The following is a 23224-nucleotide window of genomic DNA, read 5'->3' on the forward strand; positions in this document are numbered from 1 at the left end:
TTTTGGCCGGGACCTCATATGCTTCACCAGCTAGCCCACCGCACCACCGAATTATGGTGAGAGGTTTACCCTCACCAGAGACTTGCTGATATTCCCCCCACTGTGTCATTGGTACCATTTGGTATATAGTTAAATTTAATTATTTACTATTTTAAATTCATGTTTTTATCACGTCATGCAATTGTATATATTGAAAAAGAGAACTTTTATTATAAATTCACTCCATTTCTGTGGAGGATTATTGATTTTTGAGAATCTTTGGAGTGTTTTAGCGCCGACTATTAAAACCCACCGTACACCAATAGTTTTCCATGGGGAATTAAGTGCTTATTCCCAAAGGTTTTTATTGTGGCTGCAAATAAACCTCCTTAATTGCACAGTATAAAGTGCATGTGATCTGTATTTTCTATATTGGCCATCAATGAAACTACAAATACTTCACTAATACATCAGAAACAACTTTATGGGGGGGTATTTATCAAAGCTTGGAGAAAAAGTGGAGAACGATAAAGTACCAACCAATCCGCTCCTAACTGCCATGTTATAGGTTGTTTTGAAAAAGCTTAGGAGCTGAGTGGATGGTACTTTGGGGTCTATTTACTAAGCACTGTACGGAGATAAAATGAACCGAGTTAAAGTCCCAGCCAATCAGCACCTAACTGTCATGTCACAGGTTGGATTTGAAAAATGACAGGAGCTGGTTGGCTGGGACTTTGGGGGTAATTCCGACCCGTTCGCATGCTGCAATTTTTCGCAGCCATGCGAACGGGTCAGAACTGCGCATGCGCGCGGGCAGCAATGCGCAGGCACGTCGGTCGCCGGCGACGGCCATCCCCATGGACCTTATGAAGAAGCCGTTCGCAGCGGCGAACGCAAGAAGATTGACAGGCAGAAAGCAGACTTGGCCGGCAACTCACCGTTTTCGAGGAGTGTCCAGAAAAACGCAGGCGTGCTCAGCCATTGAAGAGGAGGGTTCTGGACGTCAGCTCCAAACCGGATCATCGCAGCGGGTGAGTAAGTCCTGAGCTGTGCAGAAACTGCACAAACTTTTGTTTGTGCAGCTCTCTGCACAGCGGATCGCAGCTCTGCACAGCCCTAACACTGTAGGCGGCGATTACCTGATCGCAGCAGTGTTAAAAGTAGCCTGCTAGCGATCAAGTTGGAATGAGGGCCTTTACTTCCATCCACTTTTTCTCCCTCCAAGGCTTAGTAAATAGACCCCTTTATCTCTCTCCACTTTATCTCCTAGCTTTCATACATCTTACCATCAGTTTCACGCACATGACATATAAAATAGACAGAAACATTTGCTTCAAAATGTACACAGGAGCATAATATATGCCGTGCAACGCAGGAAGCATCACTGGTGTCACATATGCTAGCCAGTCTATGGTCACAATTCTATGAGCATGTATTTATTGTACGCGGCCTACGTTTACTTTTTTTTTGTAAGTGTTATTGTATAAAGTGGTTCCCTACAGGGCCAATTAGGAACCTCTTTGGTGATCATGTGATGGCAGAGGAAGGAAGGAGTGGGGTTTTATGTTCCATAGCCTTTGCTCATGTTATGTGACTGTGGTTGCCATAGGGAACTTGAGCTTAAACTACTATTAAAACTCACTAGACACATGTCAGCTAGTGGCGGAACTTGTGAGTGGCGGAACTTGTGAGTGGCGGGCCCAGGTGCAAAACGATGCTCTGCTCCATGTGTGCATGTGTAGGTCTCCAGGAACATGGCGATTGCACCTTGTTCCCGGGGACAACACTACTGCACATGAGCGAATCACCAGGAAATGGCCAGTGATTTCTGCAGCCAGCGCTGGTCCAACGGAGCAGTAAGTAAATGGGTGCAGGGCCTGCAGTGTGTGGACCCCCCTCCCCCCCTGGACACAGGCGCCCGTGTGCACCATACACCTTGCACCCATTATAGATATTCCAGTGGGTGGGGGGCATAGATGATAAAGATGGGCGGAGGGGAGACAGATATGAAATAGAGAGAGAAAAAAAAACAGGAAGAGGGAGACAGAGTGGGATATTCAATTTCCACCAATGAAGCTTTGGGCGATATTTCCCGATGTTTTTTCACCCGGAAAAAAAATCCCTTTAACCTGAAAACACGCAGGTTCAGCGAAACCTGTGTGTTTTCGGTAGAAACAGCCTCGTTTTTGGGGATTTTGCTTCTCCTGCCAGAGGCAGGTGAAACAAATCCCTGTAAAGTCGCAGCACGTGCCGGCTTATCAGGGCTAATTAGATAGCCCCTGTCCCCCCCAGCGATACTTTTACACCCGACAGTCAGTGCGGGTAATTGAATATCCCCCAGAGATGGGAAAATGGGTGAAGACAACTGTTAGCGTCTGGAGCAACCAACCCCTATTCCTCAGAGGGACAGAGATCAGACAGCTGAAGGCATGTGGGCAATGAGAGAAACCGAAGGAATGAAGAGAAAGAGACAGACAGGGAGGTGGGGGATAGGTGGGACAAAGATGAGAGAAACAGGCAGGAGGGTCAGAGAGAGAGAATTATATGATTTTGATATTTAGGACCTATTTTGTGTCCAACTCAGCGTGAGCACCAACTTGCACAATGACCTGAAATATTTAAAATACCATTTCTGTCTGTACTTGATATAAATGTTCAACACTGGACCATTTCACCATTAACCAGGTTGAAAAAAATATAAATTGGAATTAAACAATGTTTTATAGATGGTTCTCCTGTCATTCTTTTTTTTTTTTTCTTCTTTTTTTTTTATACAAAAACAGACAAAACTTTACAAATAAGACAATTAAGACTTTATAATAATTCCTTATTTTCCCAGTCTGTATCCCATCAGTTCCTTTGTTCAAAGCAATCATTCCAGCTGATTCTTCAGTCATTGGATTGGGGGCCTTCAACGTACAATAGGTTTCTTAGAAAGAGCTAGTGTATAACAAGAGTACAGCCTATTAGGACCCTTCAAGGGCTCATTCATACCTTCACGTGACACAAATCATGAAGCAACTTTTTACACCCCTGTTACTCTTTATAATATAACAACCTGGAATGTCTTCACAATTTTAAAAATAACAAAAAAACACACACAAAAGTTGGAATTTTGTTAGAAAAATGTAAATATATAAAGAAAAATGTATTAAAAAAACAACTGATATTTAGTATATTATCATACATTGTGCTTAGGTTTTGTTTTGTAGTGATTCAATGAACCAATACTGGCATGTTAACAATACGTGGTATTCCAGTGGATAGTTTATTCCTGTTAAGATCTCAGATTATATCCATACAGAAGTTTTTCCTTCTCTGCTGCTGGTGCTACCTTTATCAGAACTAGCTTTAGGCTTCGCTCCTTGCTTCTCCTGAGCGGTATTAACTCGGTTCTGCTCCACCACTGTCCCCCCAGAAGCTGGACTGCTGGTCCTAGAAGTTTGAGCATTGACCTGAGAGTTGTAGCTCTGGAATGCGATGTCTAACTGTTCCTGGGCCACTCTCAAATGTTTATGTAAAGTGGTGAGGTCTGAGGGCACGTTGTCGTCGGGGCTTGTGCACTGATGCTCTTGAGCAACATTGGCTAAGTTCTGCTCATGGGCCATGACGCTGTTTGGGACTTTGGTGGACTTGTCCGACCTAACCACCATATTGTATTCTGGAGGACAAGTGATGTTTTTTGAGTAAGAATAGTTGTAGGGAGGCTGCCTGTCCGTTCTAGTTCTCTTGTTACGGATAGCATCCCTCAGGGTCCCAAAACCGAGGTGAAGCATCTCACAGATGTTAAGCAATAAGCAAAGACAGCTCACAACGTACATTATGAGCAGGAATACTGTCTTCTCTGTTGGTCTGGAGACAAAACAGTCTACTGTGTTGGGACATGGACGTGTATTGCACACAAAATAGGGTAAAACTCTGAAGCCATATAGGTAATATTGACCTGCCAAGAAGCCTACTTCAAAGATGGCCCTCGACAGCAGCTGGAAGACATAAATTTTCAGCAAGCCCTCTTCCTTAATACGCCTCCGCCCATCATGTTTTTTATTTTCTTTATCCTTACTTTCTACTTTCTCTGGCTCTGCTGTAGCCTCGTAGATCATGGGTTCCGCTTCCTCTCCTTCTGGTTCCTCCACATTCTCACCTGTCCGCCACCTCGAGAAGGATTTCTTCTTCTTGTGCGATTCCTTCCGTCTGTCTTCCTCGGAAGCCCGCGCAATCCTGTGAATGGCGTAACCCAGGTACATGACGGATGGAGCTGATATCATGATGATCTGGAAGACCCAAAAGCGAACATGCGAGAGTGGAGCAAAGCTATCGTAGCAGACGTTCTCGCAGCCAGGCTGCTTGGTGTTGCAGGTGAATTTGCTCTGCTCATCCGAGTAAATGGACTCCCCTCCGACTGCAGTCAGCACTATTCGGAATATAATTAGGACAGTCAGCCACACCTTCCCAACAAAGGTGGAGTGATTGTGAATTTCTTCTAGGAGACGGGTTAGAAAACTCCAGCTCATGTTTGGCATAAGGGCTATTCATTTATAACCTGCAAGAAAACAAAAATACAATGAAATGTAAACATAATATATATTTCCATCTTCTAAAGCCATTATAATATCCCAATTACCATTTGCTATCAAATTTTACCAAAGTGGCCGTATAAATATAGGACATACTTACCTACGCTCCTGCAACTGCTGGGAGACTCTTAAATTTACAGGGAGTCTCCCTGAAGCCCTGGAAGAGTAGGCGGACCTCCCACATCCTGCCCACTTCCTAGTGAAGTGTGCAAGATGGGGAGGATAATTCCAGGAAGCACTGGCCCATGGGGTGAGGCCCAGGTCATTGTTCTCATAGAATGTGTCACAGTGACCCCGCCCCCTCCCCATGGATCTGTGATTAGTGGCATTTTGCCATGAGGGGGCGGGTCCTAATAATGCAAAGTGTCTAGCACAGTCCCTTTTCCTCTCCTTAAAACCACTTAACTGGCATGGTCAGATCTCATGCGACTGCGCCGTCCCACCCTGTCCCTCCGTTTTTGATGAGGAGATCCATTCTGCAGATGTGCATAATACAGGTTGAGTATCCCTTATCCAAAATGCTTGGGACCAGAAGTATTTTGGATATCGTATTTTTCCGTATTTTGGAATAATTGCATACCATAATGAGATATCATGGCGATGGGACCCAAGTCTAAGCACAGAATGCATTTATGTTTCATATACACCTTATACACACAGCCTGAAGGTCATTTAAGTCAATATTTTTAATAACTTTGTGTATTAAACAAAGTGTGTGTACATTGATCCATCAGAAAACAAAGTTTTCACTATCTCACTCTCACTCAAAAAATTCCGTATTTCGGAATACAGGTTGAGTATCCCATATCCAAATATTCCGAAATACGGAATATTCCGAAATACGGAATTTTTTGAGTGAGAGTGAGATAGTGAAACCTTTGTTTTCTGATGGCTCAGTGTACACAGACTTTGTTTAATACACAAAGTTATTAAAAATAAAAAATTAAGTGACCTTCAGGCTGTGTGTATAAGGTGTATATGAAACATAAATGCATTCTGTGCTCAGACTTAGGTCCCATCGCCATGACATCTCATTATGGTATGCAATTATTCCAAAATATGGAAAAATCCGATATCCAAAATACTTCTGGTCCCAAGCATTTTGGATAAGGGATACTCAACCTGTATTCCGTATTTCGGAATATTTGGATATGGGATACTCAACCTGTATAATATTTAAATATTTAGAAAAATACTTTTTAAACTTTATTAAATAAAATACATTTTAAAAAACAATGTTATTAACAGTTTTGAAGGGAAAAATTGTCAGTTAAGTGGTTAATAATAATAACAACAATAGGAGAGTTCCCTGCTCCTGAAGGAGATGGAAAACGAAAATAAGAAACATATACAGATGGGTCCATGTTTATCTTGACCTTTAATAGGATTAACTGAGACTGGGCAGTCGGATTTAGTCTCCTGCTGTCAGAGCCGGCCTTAGGTATAGGCAAACTAGGCAAATGCCTAGGGCATTTGGTATGCTTAGGGGCACCAGCAGCTTCTGCTGATTAAAATGATATGCGGCATGCTTATATTCTGTATGTGACTGCGGCTGTATCTGCATACAAAATGCTACGTTGCAGTGTATTCCTGGAAATCACTGTATTGTAGCATTTCGTATGCAGATACAGCCAGAGTCGCACACAGAATATAGGCATGCCCTATATCGTTTTAATCAGCAGAAGCTGCTTGTGCATCCTAGCCACATAGTAATGCAAATAATAAGATGCATTTTCATAAACAAAAGGCGCCCGACGTTAGCAGAGCTGCCAGCTGACTCATGCCAGGCATCTCCTGCAGAACTAGCGGCGGTGCTAGGGGGCACCAGACAAAATCTTGCCTAGGGCATCATATTGGTTAGGGCCGGCTCTGCCTGCTGTAATGACTTAGGGGGTCATTCCGAGTTGATCGTCGCTGTGCTAAATTTAGCACAGCTACGATCGTAAACTCAGACATGCGGGGGGACACCCAGCACAGGGCTAGTCCGCCCCGCATGTCAGTGCCGGCCGCCCCCGCACAAATACAAAAGGCCTTTGTATTTGAGTAGTAACTCCCAGCCAACGCAGCTCCTGCGGCTGGCCGGTAGTTACTTGTCGCTCCCGCTGGCCGCAGGTGCTGTGTGAGACGTCACGCAGCTGCCGCGGCCCGCCCCCCTGAACGGTCTGCGTTGGCCGGACCGATCCCCCTAAACGGTGGCTTAACGCCGCCGTTCAGCCCCCTCCCGCCTAGCGACCGCCTCTGTCTCAGAGGCCATCGCTAGGTAACGACGGCTGCCATGCGCCGGCGTAGTGCGGCGCCGGCGCATGCGCAGTTCCGACCCGATCGCTGCGCTGCGACCAACTGCAGCGAGCGATCGGGTCGGAATGACCCCCTTAATCCCCTGCTGTATTGTTCTCTGTATTGTATTGCAGCTGAGAACAATAGATGAAGGGTTTATGTTAATAAACCATGTTGTGCCTAGGCGCAGCAAACTAGCCAAGATAACCGTGGACCCATCTGTAGGTCAATGTAAACCAGATCCCCCATTCCCATATAATCCACATTGGTGGATTATATGATAAATAAATGAATGCTGCGTAATATGCCTCCTGCCTCCACAATGCATTCAAATGTTGCTAGTACTAGGTACTGCTGTTCCAACAGTTCTGTATTGTCTCCCTGTAGCGTACAGCATATTTATTTATTAACAGTTATTTACAGTATATAAAGCCTAATTCAGCATGGATCACTATTCAGAGAAAGCGCAAATTGAGCGATTATCAAACGACTGTGCATTGCGCACACGCGAGCGGTAATAGGGGGTCATTCCGAGTTGTTCGCTCGCTAGCTGCTTTTAGCAGCATTGCACATGCTAGGCCGCCGCCCTCTGGGAGTGTATCTTAGCTTAGCAGAATAGCGAACGAAAGATTAGCAGAATTGCGAATAGAAAATTCTTAGCAGTTTCTGAGTAGCTCCAGACCTACTCACAGATTGCGATCAGCTCAGGCCTTTTCGTTCCTGGTTTGACATCACAAACACGCCCTGCATTCGCCCAGTCACTCCCCCGTTTCTCCAGACACTCCCGCATTTTATCCTGGCAGGCCTGCGTTTTTCCACACACTCCCAGAAAACGGCCAGTTTCCACCCAGAAACACCCACTTCCTGTCAATCACACTCCGATCACTTCAACGAGGAAAATTCTTTGTTCGGTCGGGAGTAAATCTACTAAGTTTTGTGCTAAAATACTTAGCGCATGCGCACTGCGTACCATGTGCATGCGCATTTTTGCCTTAATCGCTCCGTTGCGAAAATCGGCAACGAGCGATCAACTCGGAATGACCCCCATAGTGACAGAAAATGCGCACAGATCGTAATCACAATGTAGCCGCTGTTTGACTGACAGGAATCCGGCATTTCTGGGCAGAAACCTGCCATTTTCTGAGTGTGTCAGAAAGACGCAGGCATACCCAGCTGTTTATGAGGAGGGTCTTTGACGTCAGCGCAGACCACCACCAGGCCGTCTCAGTCGCAGATTACTGGCAGCCTCAGACCTACTCACATTTGCTCAGACGGCAAAGATTCTTCGATGTTCCAGGAATTGCGTATGCATCTGCGAGTGGATAGCGATCTGCGGTGCATTCACAATTTTGAACGGGGCGTTTTTACTTCCTGTCGGGGTGACGTCTTTCTACTCGCAGACAACTGTAATTTCTCAGAATAGCGATCCATGCTGAATTAGGCCCATAGTCTACACCTATTACGCAGGCAGGTCTTCACAGAGAGTATTTGGTCATTCACATCAGTTCCGGCTAGGATGCGGTGGGTAATGCCAGCTTTTACTGGTATTGATTGCCCTGAGAGTGATGCAACTGGATCACCCCCCTGACGTACGTTAGAGTCTAGGGGGTCTATTCATAAAGCAGTGAAAAGTGTGGAGAAGTGAGCCACGGCAACCAATCAGTTGCTACTTATAACTTTAAAGAATGCACTTTATAAATGTTACCTCAACACTGATTGGTTGCCATGGGCAACTTCTCCACTGACTCGCATCTCCACTCTTTTCACTGCTTCATCAAAAGACCCTTAAGGCCTTTTCATCAGGTTGTGCAAATAGTGCAAATTACAAAAAGTTAATAAAACAGTTCACATTTTTGCCACTATGCACTATTTCCACAACCTGCCGAAAAGGGATCTCGGTCGACAGTAACTAGGTCGACAATATCTAGGTCGACCACTATTGGTCGACAGTAACGAGGTCGACAGGGTTTCTAGGTCGACGGGGTTTCTAGGTCGACATGTTCTAGGTCGACGAGTCAAGAGGTCGACATGAGTTTTTCACAATTTTTTTCTTTTTTTGAACCTTTTCATACTTAACGATCCACGTGGACTACAATTGGAATGGTAATCTGCCCGAAGCATGGCGAGCGAAGCGAGCCATGCGAGGGGACATGGTGCACTAACTGGGGTTCCCGGACACTCTACGAAGAAAATGACACCAAAAAAATTCATGTTGACCTTTTGACCTAGTTACTGTCGACCAATAGTGGTCGACCTAGACACTGTCGACCTAGTTACTATCTACCTTCCATACCGCACCCTGCTGAAAAGGCCTTAGAGCCTTGAAATGTTGTTATACATATTAAATTTTGATTGCGATACACCTTTGAGACATCAGACCGTGGAGTGCCGACTCATTTCTTCTATAGAGGGAACTGCCAAGTTCTACAGGGCATCACCCTGGTATTACCCCAAACACAGAAGGGGCTGATTCTGAAATAAAGAGCAAAAAACTTTGCAGCTGGGCAACACCATGCTGCACTGCAGGTGGGGCAGATGTAATGTACAGAGAGAGTTAGATGTGGGAGTCAGATATAAATGGCAGGGTAAAAATAAAGTTGTCTAACATTTGTGGGCTACATGCAAAAACAGTATTGACCCTGCATACAAATAAATACATAAATAAAATTGTAATTGCACCTTTTGCACTGCAACATAATTTGGGACTGTCCCGCTGTCCCACCCGCGGGCTGCAGTGTCCAGCAGGCCACGGTAGGGGGGGCAGTTGGGAGGCTCCTGTCACTCACCGGTCTGTTTAACATGCGCACAATGTCTATGCACGAGAGACAGAGGAACTGGGGGCATGTCAGCAGCTCACAGAGCACTGGCCAGACTAGATGGGCCACGTGGTTCTTATCTGCTGTCAAATTCTATGTGTCTGTGTTTGATACGTACTGCTTCATAGGCAAAAACTTCCAATATACCTGGAACCAGAGCCATAGCAGGCAATGGTCCTCAGACACCAGGAAGGAGTGAGCAATTTATTTGCTTACTCGGCCGGAAGTTGCGGAAGACTCACAATTTTTCTGGTAGTCTCCCGCAACCATGGGAGAGTTGCTGGGTCTCCCGCATCCCGCCAGCTTCCTAGTGTAGCGGGCAGGATAGGAATCGTTGTGCCGTATGGTGGGGGCAGGGCTCAATGACGTGAGTCGCTTCATTTTAGCCCTGCCACCTTGCTGCAGGCTCGTGAATCTCAGCATTTCTGCCTGTGTTGGGGGAGATTCCTAAGGAGGTGGGCACCCGGCCCAGCCCCCTGAAGTCTGCAGAAGCATCTTCTCTCTGCACTTCTCCCGTTGCAGAGATGAGGATGCCCCAGGCGGTATGCAGCTGTGATCGGAGTGTCCTAAGGCTGGCTCTCTAGCCAGGAGCCCTGCAACCCAAATGCTGGTGCCACGTGGGAAGCGATAAAGCCACCCCCTAATTTTGGCCGTACCTGTAAAACATCTTTCCTGTCATACTGTACATACAGTATGAATTACAAATGAATGTGTGAGGTATAAGGCCAGTACAAGTCCAAACAGACTGCCGGCTGCTTCCACTGGGACAATGGTAACTGTTTATTTAACTTTTTTCCGAATTTGCCATTTTCATTTATATTCACACACATCGAGGGTTTTTCCTAATGGCCATAAAGTTTTTGGCAATGTATTTGTGGCTGCAGAAAACCTAATGATAGCATTGGGAAATCATACACCCTTCACACAATCTAATAAGTGATGTAACCTATGAGGCTTTGATGTGAGAGGATATCCCCTGCTTGTTTACCCTGGAGAGCCTACAGTTGCTACACGGCCCTGATATATACTTTGGGATTTCTCCAAAATACCCCGTGGTGAGGAATGTGTCCTTAGGATACTCTGCTTCCAACACTGCAATCTCAAGTGCATGACGGACTAGAGCTATGATGTGCTATGTACTAAGTATAGGGATTACCCACCCATTATACAATTAACGTTTTAAATGTTTGCATTATGTAGAAAATATTTTCTGTACACCATAAGTTATATAGAAACCCTCATAGACACAACCCAACGTCTCCCAATTCTTTTGTAGTTTGTAAAGTTGGTGGAGACTGTGGGATTGGAGGATTAGAGGCAGTGACGTATCTAGAATGGGTGCAAGGTGTGCAGCGCACACAGGCCCCTGGACCACACCGCACACCCTGCAACCAATTCCGCATCGGCATCACAAGTCACAGGGCAAATGGTGCCGCAGCCATTTTCCAAGCTTTTTGTGCATGTTCAGTAGGAAAATCACTGGGAAAAGGTCGCCGTGCACCGGTGTATTTATAATGGGTGCACTGTGGGGGTCATTCATCCCTGGACGCAGCCAAGCGTTCGCACACAGCGGCTGCATCCAGGAGGTCTGCACACGCACACCGGCCACAGTGCCCCTGCACCTTGTGGTTGACAGCGGCGGCCGTCGAGGGGGGCGTCGACATGACGTTGCAGCCAAAATGGGGGCATGACGTGTGCGTTTTTGATGGCATATGCGTGACGTCAAAATAAAAAAAAATGGTGGCAGGCCGCCTGCCAGCGTAGCCAGGCTGTGCAGGCAGGGGTTGACCTTAAATCAATGCGTCCACAATTTAACTGCAGATGCATCGTGAGGCGGCATCACACAGGCTGAGCAGCCCCCGGCATGTCAGGAGATGGACGCAGATCAGCAATCTGTGTCCATCTCTGAATAATCCCCTGTGTGTGGTGTACACAGGCCGCTGAGTCCAGGAAGGCCCTCACCAGACATGCGGCACACATTTCTTTAATACTCACCTCTCCAGTGTTGTCTGTTGGCGGCAGCAAGAGCACAAAGCATCACCGGGAAAATGGAGTGTGGGACATTTTCCCAGCATTTTGCGCAGTAGAGAAACCACTGTGAAAATGGACGCCATGACATTTTTCCAGAGATCTGTACATGCATATTAGAGTCTGAGCCCCTAGTGCTCAGACTGTACAGTGCTGCCCACTAGAGAGGATGGGGCCCGGACAGAGGAGGCTGCAAACCGGCCTATTCTTCTCTTAAAACTCCCCTGCTGCCATGCCATTTTCCTGGAGTCCTGCACAGGTCTCCTAGTGACCCTAGTGCTCAAAAACGACTTTGCTGCCAACTACAGAGGGGGGACGGGCATTGAGCACGAGCCCCCTCCTCTGTGCACACTCAGCGAATGTTTAGCAATTGCAGATGATCAGAGGATGTATTAGCAATGTAAATGACAGGTAGTGTGTGGGATGTAATGTGGGTGGCTAGAGAAATGCAGGTGTGTCAGGACGGTTGTCATTTGCAGCTGGAGAGACCCCTGAATCTGAAAGGGGTGGAGCTTTGGGAAAAGGGTGGAGTTTCAGACAAGGGGCGGAGCCTTGCGGAACCCCTCCATCGCATCATTGTGGGGGGCATGCCCAGCACTTTCTGAGATGCTGGGCTGCCCCCAGGCTCCCTCCCGGCACTGTAAATAGATGCACACGGGATGTATTGTACTCCTGTCCAGCGTTGTGCGCACTCCCCCCAACTATATATATATAAGATTTTTTTTTTTTTCATTGTTCTGTTTGACAGCATAGGGCTTGACAACGGTACCTGCGTGTACCGAAACGTTGCCCTAGTACTTGCTGCCATGATGTCTTACTAAATATATTTATGCAATGGAGTGCCGCAGCTTCTTTTTCCATGTTTCTTTTTCCATGTTGTATATATATATATATATATACACACACACATATGCCCTGAGAGGGATCGGAGAGCGGTACCCGGGAGCACCCATGCTGTGTGACTGGAGGGTAAGCCTATGAGAGACTGGGTGAGTGACACGTGTCAGAGGCCATTCAGTCACGAATTGCCAGCCAGAAGTAGCCACCTAGCCCCCAGCTGAGGACACTGATATAAGGCAGCTTAATACCCCAGACTAGCCCCAAGGTGTGTGAGGGAGTTCACCCCAAACAGCACCAGACAACTCACCTATCTCACAAACAGCCAGCAGAGAGAACTGTGGGTCTAATTCAGAGTTGATCGCAGCAGCAAATTTGTTAGCAGTTGGGCAAAACCATGGGGGTCATTCCGAATTGATCGCTCGCTAGCTAGTTTTAGCAGCCGTGCAAACGCAATGCCGCCGCCCACTGGGGAGTGTATTTTAGCTTAGCAGAAGTGCGAACGCCTGTGCAGCCGAGCTCTGCAAATACAGTTTGTGCAGTTTCAGAGTAGCTCTGAACCTACTCAGCGCTTGCGATCACTTCAGCCTATTCGTGTCCGGATTTTTGTCGGCATAAACCCACCCAGCGACCGCCCTGCCACGCCTGCGTTTTTTCAGACACGCCTGCATTTTTGCAAACACTCCCTGAAAACGGTCAGTTGACACCCAGAAACGCCCCCTTCCTGTCAATCTTCTTGCGCCCGTCAGTGCGACTGAAAACTTTGCTAGAACCTGTGCACAACCACAACGGGCTTTATACCTGTACGTCGCGCCTGCGCATTGGGGGGCATACGCATGCGCAGAAATGCTGATTTTTTTGCCTGTTCGCTGCGCTGCGAACAGCGGCAGCTAGCGATCAACTCGGAATGACCCCCGATGTGCACTGCAGGGTGGGCAGATGTAACATGTGCAGAGAGAGTTAGATTTGGGTGGGGTGTGTTCAAACTGAAATCTGACACCCCTTTTCCACTAGCTCTTAGAAACACGAGTAAATGCGCGGGGGTGCGCATTTACCCGTGTTTTGCCCTAGTGGAAAAGGGTTCCCCGGCAAATTCCCGAATCAAGTGATCCAGGAATCCTACCCAGGTAGCTAGCCGGGTTGAACACGTGTTCAACCCGGCTAGCTGTCTAGTGTGAACGGGTGCCGTGTCGAGGCGACACGGCTCCCGTTCACAATGCATAGGGAGGGCGGAGCTGGGAGACCATGTGATCTCCCAGCGCCGCCCCTGCCGCGTCACCAACCCGGCAATATGCCGGGTTGGTGAGCACTGTTCAAAAGGGGCTGTAGCACGGGTCGCAGCCGTGTAAGGCGACACGGCTGCGACCCGTGCTTATAGTGGAAAAGGGGTATAAATTGCAGTGGAAAAATAAAGGAGCCAGTATTTACTCTGCACAGAAACAAAATAACCCACCCAAATCTAACTCTCTCTGCACATGTTACATCTGCCCCACCTGCAGTGCACATGGTTTTGCCCAACTGCTAACAAATTTGCTGCTGCGATCAACTCTGAATTACCCCCTGTATTACCTGCTTCTCAGCCAGACAGCTTACAGCCAGTAGAGAGAACTGTAGTACTCACTTTGCAGTCATGTATTAGGCAGTGTGCAACCTGCCAGTTCTAATCTGCAGTGCCAGCTCATCCCGCCCTCTAGTAATCAGTCAGAGGAATCACAGTGAAGTTTTCTAAGTCAGTGACACTTGGGGGTAAATTTACTAAGATGGGAGTTCTATTTAAGATGGGATGTTGCCCTTAGCAACCAATCAGATTCTACTTCTCATTTATCTAGCACCTTCTAGAAGATAATACCTGGAATCTGATTGGTTGCTATGGGCAACATCCCATCTTAAATAGAACTCCCATCTTAGTAAATTTACCCCTTGGAGTGGGTGATTCGTTTTGCCACCAAAGCCGTGCTACTATAGCAGTACCTTGGGAAAGATTATGGCCCTCATTCCGAGTTGTTCGCTCACTAGCTGCTTTTAGCAGCCGTGCAAACGCTATGCCGCCACCCTCAGGGAGTGTATCTTAGCTTAGCAGAAGTGCGAACGAAAGGATCGCAGTGCTGCTACAAAAAAAGATTGTGCAGTTTCTGAGCCGCTTGAGACCTACTACTAGCTTGCGATCACTTCAGACTGTTTAGTTCCTGTTTTGACGTCACGAACATGCCCTGCGTTCGGCCAGCCACGCCTGCGTTTCTCCAGGCATGCCCGCATTTGTATCTGACACGCCTGCGTTTTTACACACACTCCCTGAAAACGGTCAGTTACCACCCAGAAACACCCACTTCCTGTCAATCACTCTGCGGCCAGCAGTGCGATTGAAAAGAGTCGCTAGACCTTGTGTGAAACTGCATTAGCTGTTGTGAAAGTACGTCGTGCGTGCGCACTGCGCCGCATACGCTTGCGCAGAAGTGCCGCTTTTTTACCTTATTTGCTGCGCTGCGAACGAAAACAGCTAGCGAACAACTCGGAATGACCCCCTATACTCAAGGAGTTTACACAAGAAAGGAAACAGAGACAGAATTGGTATCTGCAAATAGTCTTTTGGAACCTATATTCAGATAATACGGGCAGGGTGTATTAATTGCTCGCTGCCCGTATTATCTGAATATAGGTTTCAATTACATTGCATTGTACCACTTATTGACACTGTGGGTCATTCCGAGTTGATCGCTCGCTAGCTACTCTTTGCAGTGCTGCGATCAGATAGTCGCCGGCTATAGGGGAGTGTATTTTCGCTTTGCAAGTGTGCGAACGCCTGTGCAGCCGAGCTCTGCAAAAACATTTTGTGCAGGATCTGAGTAGGTCTGAACTTACTCAGCCGCTGCGATCACTTCAGCCTGTCCGGTCCCAGAATTGACGTCAGACACCCGCCCTGCAGATGCCTGGACACGCCTGCGTTTTCCCAAACACTCCCAGAAAACGGTCAGTTGACACCCATAACGCCTTCTTCCTGTCAATCTCCTTGCGATCGGCTGTGCGAACGGATTCTTAGTTAAATCCATCGGTCAGCAACGATCCGCTTTGTACCCGTACGACGCGCCTGCGCATTGTGGTGCATACACATGCGCAGTAGTTATCTGATCGCTGCGCAGCAAAAAACGGCAGCGTGCGAACAGGTCGGAATGACCCCGCTAACTGTATCCTAAGTACTGTCTCACTCCTTGTTAAACTCACTACAAAGGCACAGTGCCTTCTTCCCATAGGCCATAGACTTTATTGTAAGGAACGTTCTCATGTGGAAAAGTTATACAGGATCAGAAACTGAGCTATAGTGACAGCTTTAATAGCCACCCAGTGGACATGGGGGGTAATTCTGAGTTGATCGCAGCAGCAAGTTTGTTAGCAATTGGGCAAAACCATGGCCCTCATTCCGAGTTGATCGGTCGCAAGGCGAATTTAGCAGAGTTACACACGCTAAGCCTCCGCCTACTGGGAGTGAATCTTAGCTTCTTAAAATTGCGACCGATGTATTCGCAATATTGCGATTACTAACTACTTAGCAGTTTCAGAGTAGCTCCAGACTTACTCTGCCTGTGCGATCATTTCAGTGCTTGTCGTTCCTGGTTGACGTCACAAACACACCCAGCGTTCGCCCAGGCACTCCCACCGTTTCCCCGGCCACTCCTGCGTTTTTTCCGGAAACGGTAGCGTTTTCAGCCACACGCCCCTGAAACGCCGTGTTTCCGCCCAGTAACACCCATTTCCTGTCAATCACATTACGATCGCCGGAGCGAAGAAAAAGCCGTGAGTAAAAATACTTTCTTCATAGTAAAGTTACTTGGCGCAGTCGCAGTGCGAACTTTGCGCATGCGTAGTAAGCGGATTTTCACTGCGATGCGATGAAAAAGAACGAGCGAACAACTCGGAATGAGGGCCAAGGTTTTTCCATCGTTCTGCTGATCGTAGTGTGATTGACAGGAAGTGGGTGTTTTTGGGCGGAAACTGACCGTTTTCTGGGAGTGTGCAGAAAAACGCAGGCGTGTCAGGGTAAAATGCGGGAGTGTCTGCAGAAACGGGGGAATGGCTGGGCGAACGCTGGGTGTGTTTGTGACGTCAAACCAGGAACGAAAAGGACTGAACTGATCGCAGTGTAGGAGTAAGTCTCGAGCTACTCAGAAACTGCAATGAAATTTCTATTTGCAATTCTGCTAATCTTTCGTTCGCAATTCTGCTATGCTAAGATACACTCCCAGAGGGCAGCGGCTTAGCGTGTGCAATGCTGCTAAAAGCAGCTAGCGAGTGAACAACTCGGAATGAGGGCCATGGTTTTGCCCAACTGCTAACAAAAATCCTGCTGCGATCAACTCAGAATTACCCCCATTGGGCCTAATTCAGATCTGATCACAGCAGCACATTTGTTAGCTAATGGACAAAACCATGTGCACTGCAGGAGGGGCAGATGTAACATGTGCAGAGAGAGTTAGATTTGGGTGGGGCGTGTTCAAACAAATCAAAATTGCAGTGTAAAAATAAAGCAGCCAGTATGTACCCTGCACAGAAACAATATATCCCACCCGAATCTAACTCTCTCTGCACATGTTATATCTGCCCCCCCCCTGCAGTGCACATGGTTTTGCCTATTAGCTAACAAAATTTCTGCTGCGATCGGGTCTGAGGGGGTCATTCTGCTCCTGCGGCTGGTCGGGAGAACCTCTTCGCTGCCGGGTCGCAGTGGCTGCGTGTGACGTCAGGCAGCGCCCCCCCCCCCCCCCCCCCACGGTCCGGCCACGCCTGCGTTGGCCGGACCGCACCCCCTAAATGGCGGCTTAACGCCGTCGCCCAGCCCCCTCCCGCCCAGTGACCGCCTCTGCCTGTCAATCAGGCAGAGGCAATCACTACGGAACAACGGTCTTCGGCCATCCAGCATGGACACAGTTACTAATACCACTTTCACACAGAAAAGTCTGAAAGTCCCGTCATTTCGGCTCTGGGACTATAGGTCGACAACAAAAAGGTCGACACACCTTAGGACGACATGGACAGTCAACATGGGCAAAAGGTCGACATGAATAAGGTCAACATGGGAAAAGGTCGACATGACTTTTTAATGTTTTTTTTTTGGTGTTGCTTTCTTCGTAGAGTGAACGGGAACCCCAGTTAGTGCACCGCGTCCCCTCGCTTCGCTCGCCATGCTCCGGGCAAGGTTACCGTTCCCAATCATAATCCACGTGGATCGTAAAGTATGAAAAAATAAAAAAAATTAAAAACGTATGTCGACCTTTTTCCAGGTCGACCTTGTGCATGTCGACCTTTTTGTCCACGTCGACCTAAGGTGTGTCGACCTTTTTGGTGTCGACCTGGAGTCCGGATACCATTTTATTTGCAGTACTGTGATTTGCATGTTATGTCATTTGCATTGAAGGTATCTCTTTTTATTGTTGCTGTTTGACGGTTAATTATATGCCACCAGTTCTTACTAAGCGTAACCAAGTTACATTTACAGCGGTGACCATTCTTTTTCCTGATAAATAAATATTGCGGGGGGTCTTGATCCTTCTGCCTGAAGTCTGGGATATGAGATCCGGAAGAGGTCGACATTGATGATTGCAGCTGAACAACAAGGTACGACTACTCGCACCAACGACATTCTAATTGCACCTGTTTATTACATATTGCTGTTATTAATCTGGTACATTATCAGGCATGCACTAGCAGTGATTACTATATATATTTATCATGGGGCCCATGCATTTTCTAATGGTTAGGCAAACCGATGTGGTGGCTGGCCACACCCCTAAACATGGGCCCCTACCACTGCATTCCCCAGTGGCCCCTTCTAACATGGCCTTAGCCACACCTCCAGGGATTGGGCCATGCCCCGAAAAGTTCTGGGGCCCATCACTTCTCTCTAGGGGTCCAATGGTGTGCCTGATGTTCCCGCTTATGTACATGAGCGGTGGGTGTCAGGCGCCGGCAGTGGGCGTTCCTATGCACAAGGCGATGCTGAGGCATTAGCATATTTTTACGCAAGTCCACTGCTAACGAAATTGCAGCTGCACATGAAACTGCCGGCACCTCTGACTCAGGTGTGCACGAAATGGACCAATGGGCCCTATTATAAAGGGCCTTAATTACCTGGTTTTAGAGCCGATAATTATTACACCACATTCAGGGACATGTCCTTACGAGGCATAAAGTAAAGTGACCACATCAGCAATCACTTTACTATTCTACAGGGCTGCTGTAATGTGCTACATATTGCAGATTTTACGGGAGATGCCTGGGCTGCTATTGCGATCGGAAACAGGGAGACCGCAGTAAATATCGGTCATACACCCAGGCAATACTTACATTTGCAGGTAACCCCCTGAAAACATCCCTTTCTCCCAAAATGGGTTTCATAAATGTGTCCCTAACTCCCAGACCTCAGTGACAATTTGGGGCTATAGATAGCTGGGTACTAATTTCTCTGTGCATACCCAGAACAGTAAATGTACACATATGTGCCCATACAGATTGGGGTCATTCTACCACTTTGCACCCACCTGCACTTGGATAGGTGGAACAGGTTGGTTAACATCTTCAATTCTATAAACACGCTCTTTAGTAAATATACTCCGTGTCTGCACAATTCTGAGCAAATGCAGATAGGGTCAAGGACGGATATATACGCCTGGGAAAGCCGTATTATTTGTGTGTGGTCAATGGGCTGGTGAAGAAAGTGGAGGATGATAAGGTAGCTCACCAGCACGAGGGCCCCATACCTTCCAACTGTCCCTATTTCACTATTCGGACACTGTCCTGCTGTCCCACCCACGGGTCGCAGTGTCCCACGGGTAGGGGGGCAGTAAGGGGAGGCTTTGATCACCCGCCGCTCTGCAAAGCAGCGAGTGATCTCTGAATGCTGGGAGGGGAGCAGGAGGCTTCCCAGCTGCTCCGGGTGTGCTGGACACGCCCCCAAAAAGCCAAAAAATGGGTCAGTGATGTTCGGCCACGCCCCTCCCACACTAAGTTATGCCCCATTTTCAGGTCGCGCACTGCTACGCCACGTGACCTTCCCAACTCTGACATCTCCCATTTATGAAGCCTTGGAGAGTGGTGATAAAGTACCAGCCAATCAGCTCCTAACTGCCATGTCACATGCTGTGTTTGAAAAATAACAGGAGCTGATTGGCTGGTACTTTATCACTGTGCTATTTATCACTCTCCAAGGTTTGATAAATCTGGGCCTAGGTTCTATACTGATGCTGATTGGTTATTTTTTTGTCGAAGGGTTCCATTCAATACCAATCTTATGCCCTTATTTATCAATGAGTGATAAATTCCACTGTGAGTGATAAATTGCACCAGCTAATCCGCTCCTGACATTTTTCAAATAAAGCCTGTGACATGGAAATTAGGAGCTGATTGGCTGGTGCAATTTATCACTCACAGTGAAATTTATCACTCATTGATAAATAAGGGCATTAATATTTTGTTTATTATCTCGGTCTGATCAGCGCAAATCCCATTGCGACTGCGATTCCATACCCAGTGGATTTTGGAAAATATGCAAATGTCACAGCCCCTGGGGTTTCGAATGAGACCCCCACAGATGGCGGCTCAAATCGGCTGTTTGCATGCAGAAACGCATCACTGGACGGACTTCGGTGACACCATCGATCATCTGAGCAGAATGCCCATTGAAAGAAAGCAGTTGCTATAGAGATTTGCGTGCACCTGTAAAACAAGTTCTCCGCCACGCCTGCATTTGACTTACCACCCCTGCGTTACCACCCACAAATGCTCCCTGTCTGTGAATCACACTGTGCCTACTGTATATCCTCACTGCGATCGTCATCCCTAATCCATCGGGATGTACAGTATGCGCATTGTAACTCAGATGCACGCGCGATACAATACAAAATCACTCCGATCCACAAACATCAGCATTGCGTCCACTTCCCAATCACGCCCACAGTGATACTAACGAATAAGCCGCTGGTATTTAACATAGCAAACGTCTCCAGTGAACTTGGCCCCGTTAGCTAACACCACCTTAGGATGATGTTAGCCATTGTAGTTTATGGGCTACATAATGCCAGTAGAGGGATCCTCAAGATCCCACCCCGGGGAATAGCAACCTATGCAATCATGCATGCGTGGTCTGATGATTGCACATCACAGTAGGTCGCCCGAAGTCCCACGCTGATGTGATCACTTTACACATCTCAGGGACTGGTTCCTATATGGAGCCCCTGATTGTTAATACATACGCAATGCCGTTTCTTGGGTCAGACGAGCCGTGCAACCGCACAAGACGCCCGTCGCAGCACTTTGTCCCTTTACAGCCTCCTCTTCCTGAGTACTCTGCTTGGGGGGTACGCCAAATGACGTGGTTGTGTCGTGGGGTGTAGTATGGCTGACCGGCGGTCTCCTGACCGCCAGTCAGCTTACCGACGCCGGGATCCCGGCAGCATACCGACGCCGGGATCCCGGTGGGGAGAGGCGAGTGCAGCAAGCCCCTTGTGGGCTCGCTGCGCTCGCCACGCTGCTGGCTCGGTGGCGACCTACGGTCGCCACGGGTTCTATTCCCACTCTATGGGTGTCGTGGACACCCACGAGTGGAAATAGTCCCTGTTGGTCGGCATGCCGACCATCGGGATAGTGGGTGTTGGGAAGCTGCAGGAGGTCATGTGACCGTCGGTCACATGAATACCACCCGTGTCGTGATGTCATGACGCATCCGTGTCATTCCTTGAAACTCCGCCCCCGAGCGAACGACTCGGAAAGAGGAGAGAGGAGGGGGAGCGTGATATCAGTGCTGGCAGGCTGGCGTCCGCCAGCAGTCCCCTTGACAACGAGAATTCCCTTTGGCAACAGAGCATAAAACCATGACACCTTGCGCATGATACCCCTGGCAACGAGCATGACACCCAGCGCATGATGGGTGTGGTATTGAAAGTCGACAGTAACTAGGTCGACAATGTCTAGGTCGACCACTATTGGTAGACAGTAACTAGGTCGACAGGGTCTTTAGGTCGACATGTTCTAGGTCGACAGGTCAAAAGGTCGACATGAGTTTTTCATGTTATTTTGGTGTCGTTTTCTTCGTAGAGTGACCGGGAACCCCAATTAGTGCACCGCGTCCCCTCGCATGGCTTGCTTCGCTCGCCATGCTTCGGGCATGGTGCCTTCGCTCCGCTACCGCTTCGCTCGGCACAGATTACCGTTCCAATCGTAGTCCACGTGGATCGTTAAGTATGAAAAGGTTCAAAAAAAGAAAAAAAATGTGAAAAACTCAGGTCGACCTTTTGACTTGTCGACCTAGAACATGTCGACCTAAAGACCCTGTCGACCTAGACACCCTGTCGACCTAGTTACTGTCGACCAATAGTGGTCGACCTAGACATTGTCGACCTAGACATTGTCGACCTAGTTACTGTCGACTTTCAGTCCGGATCCCGCGCATGAAACCCCTGGCAATGAGCATGACACCCAGCGCATGATACCCCAGGCAAGGAGCATGACACCCAGCACATGAAACCCCTGGCAATGAGCATGACACCCTGAGCATGAAACCCCTGGCAATGAGCATGACACCCAGCGCTTCAAACCGCTGGCAACAAGCAGGTAATTTAAAAGAAATTAGAAGCTTTACTGTAGGGCATAATGTATCACGGGCATTGTGGTGTATGGCATAATATGGCGCATGGAGCATAATATTGTGCAAGGGGCATTACTGTGTGGGGCTTAGTATGGTGGATTTTTTTTTTATTCCTGTGGTGGCCGAGATCTGTTGGTGCAGGGTCAAAAACTGGCGTGTAAGGTAGTCTTTTCCTGTGAGGCCACGCCCATTTTAGTGAGACCACGTCCATTTTAGCGAGACCATGCCCTCTCGCTGGGAGCGCTCGCGCGAAATTGTTTTTCCATGTCTATGAGGGGGAAACGCATTTTTAACTGTTCGCACTGGGAGCCAAATTGTCTAAAAACGGACCTGTACATACAACATTTCTAACTAGTTCAATTAGTGGTGATAAGAAATTTTTATTATTGGGTCTACAGTAAAACCCGACAAAATAATAAATAGACCCCTTAAGTGTGGATAGAAGGGTAATAGTGGACATCCTATGTATTCCCTCCCTGCGTTTGACCTCTCTGGCCCACAAACCTGCAAATAGTCAAGCAAGATATTTTTTACGGGGGAAAGTCTCACCCTGGGATGGCGTTGTTAGCCTGTGTAAGCGTAGCCGCCGCCATCCTAAATCTGAATAAGAAACAATTTCCTAAAAAAGTGAATGTCCATAAAACTTGTTTCTCTAAAGGAAACTTCAGATCAGCTCTTGGCATTCGCTCTACAATCACTGCTAACTTCATGGAAAAATTACATCTTCCAAATACCCTGGAACATTATGAGCTGTCACTTTGTGACCTCCAGTTCCCTTTTACATGAAAACGCTTCCTTCAGTCCCAATAATGACCTGGACGAGGTTCTGGAAGAATATAATGATTATGACCTGGACGAGGTTCTGGGAGAGTATAATTGGTGATGGATGTCTGACTGCCCTGATCTCTAATGATGATAACTACTATAAGGGTCTAGAGGCCATTCCCCGGCTGTAAATTATGACTACATGGGACAATCAAAGGAACAACTACAATGCAATAGTCTTAAACAGAACCTGCCACCGACTCACAGCTAAGGCACTTTGCTCACATGAGCAATACATAATGGGATAGAGCTGA

At 47.6% G+C, this 23224-nt stretch overlaps 1 protein-coding gene across 6 annotated transcripts in view; it reads right to left on the minus strand.

Annotated features, from left to right (window-relative positions):
• Positions 1–3092: 3092 nt before the first annotated feature.
• LOC134928510 (gap junction gamma-1 protein-like) overlaps positions 3093–23224 on the minus strand; it is a 225442-nt gene continuing 205310 nt past the window's right edge. For all 6 annotated transcript variants that reach the window (XM_063924341.1, XM_063924342.1, XM_063924339.1 and 3 more), the window contains one exon: positions 3093–4522. In XM_063924341.1, the coding sequence (XP_063780411.1) occupies positions 3270–4502 (1233 nt within the window). In that variant the 5' untranslated portion in view covers positions 4503–4522 and the 3' untranslated portion in view covers positions 3093–3269. The remainder of the gene's footprint in view (positions 4523–23224) is intronic.

Source organism: Pseudophryne corroboree, chromosome 5 (assembly GCF_028390025.1).
Source record: "Pseudophryne corroboree isolate aPseCor3 chromosome 5, aPseCor3.hap2, whole genome shotgun sequence".
Classification (NCBI taxonomy): Eukaryota; Metazoa; Chordata; class Amphibia; order Anura; family Myobatrachidae; genus Pseudophryne; species Pseudophryne corroboree.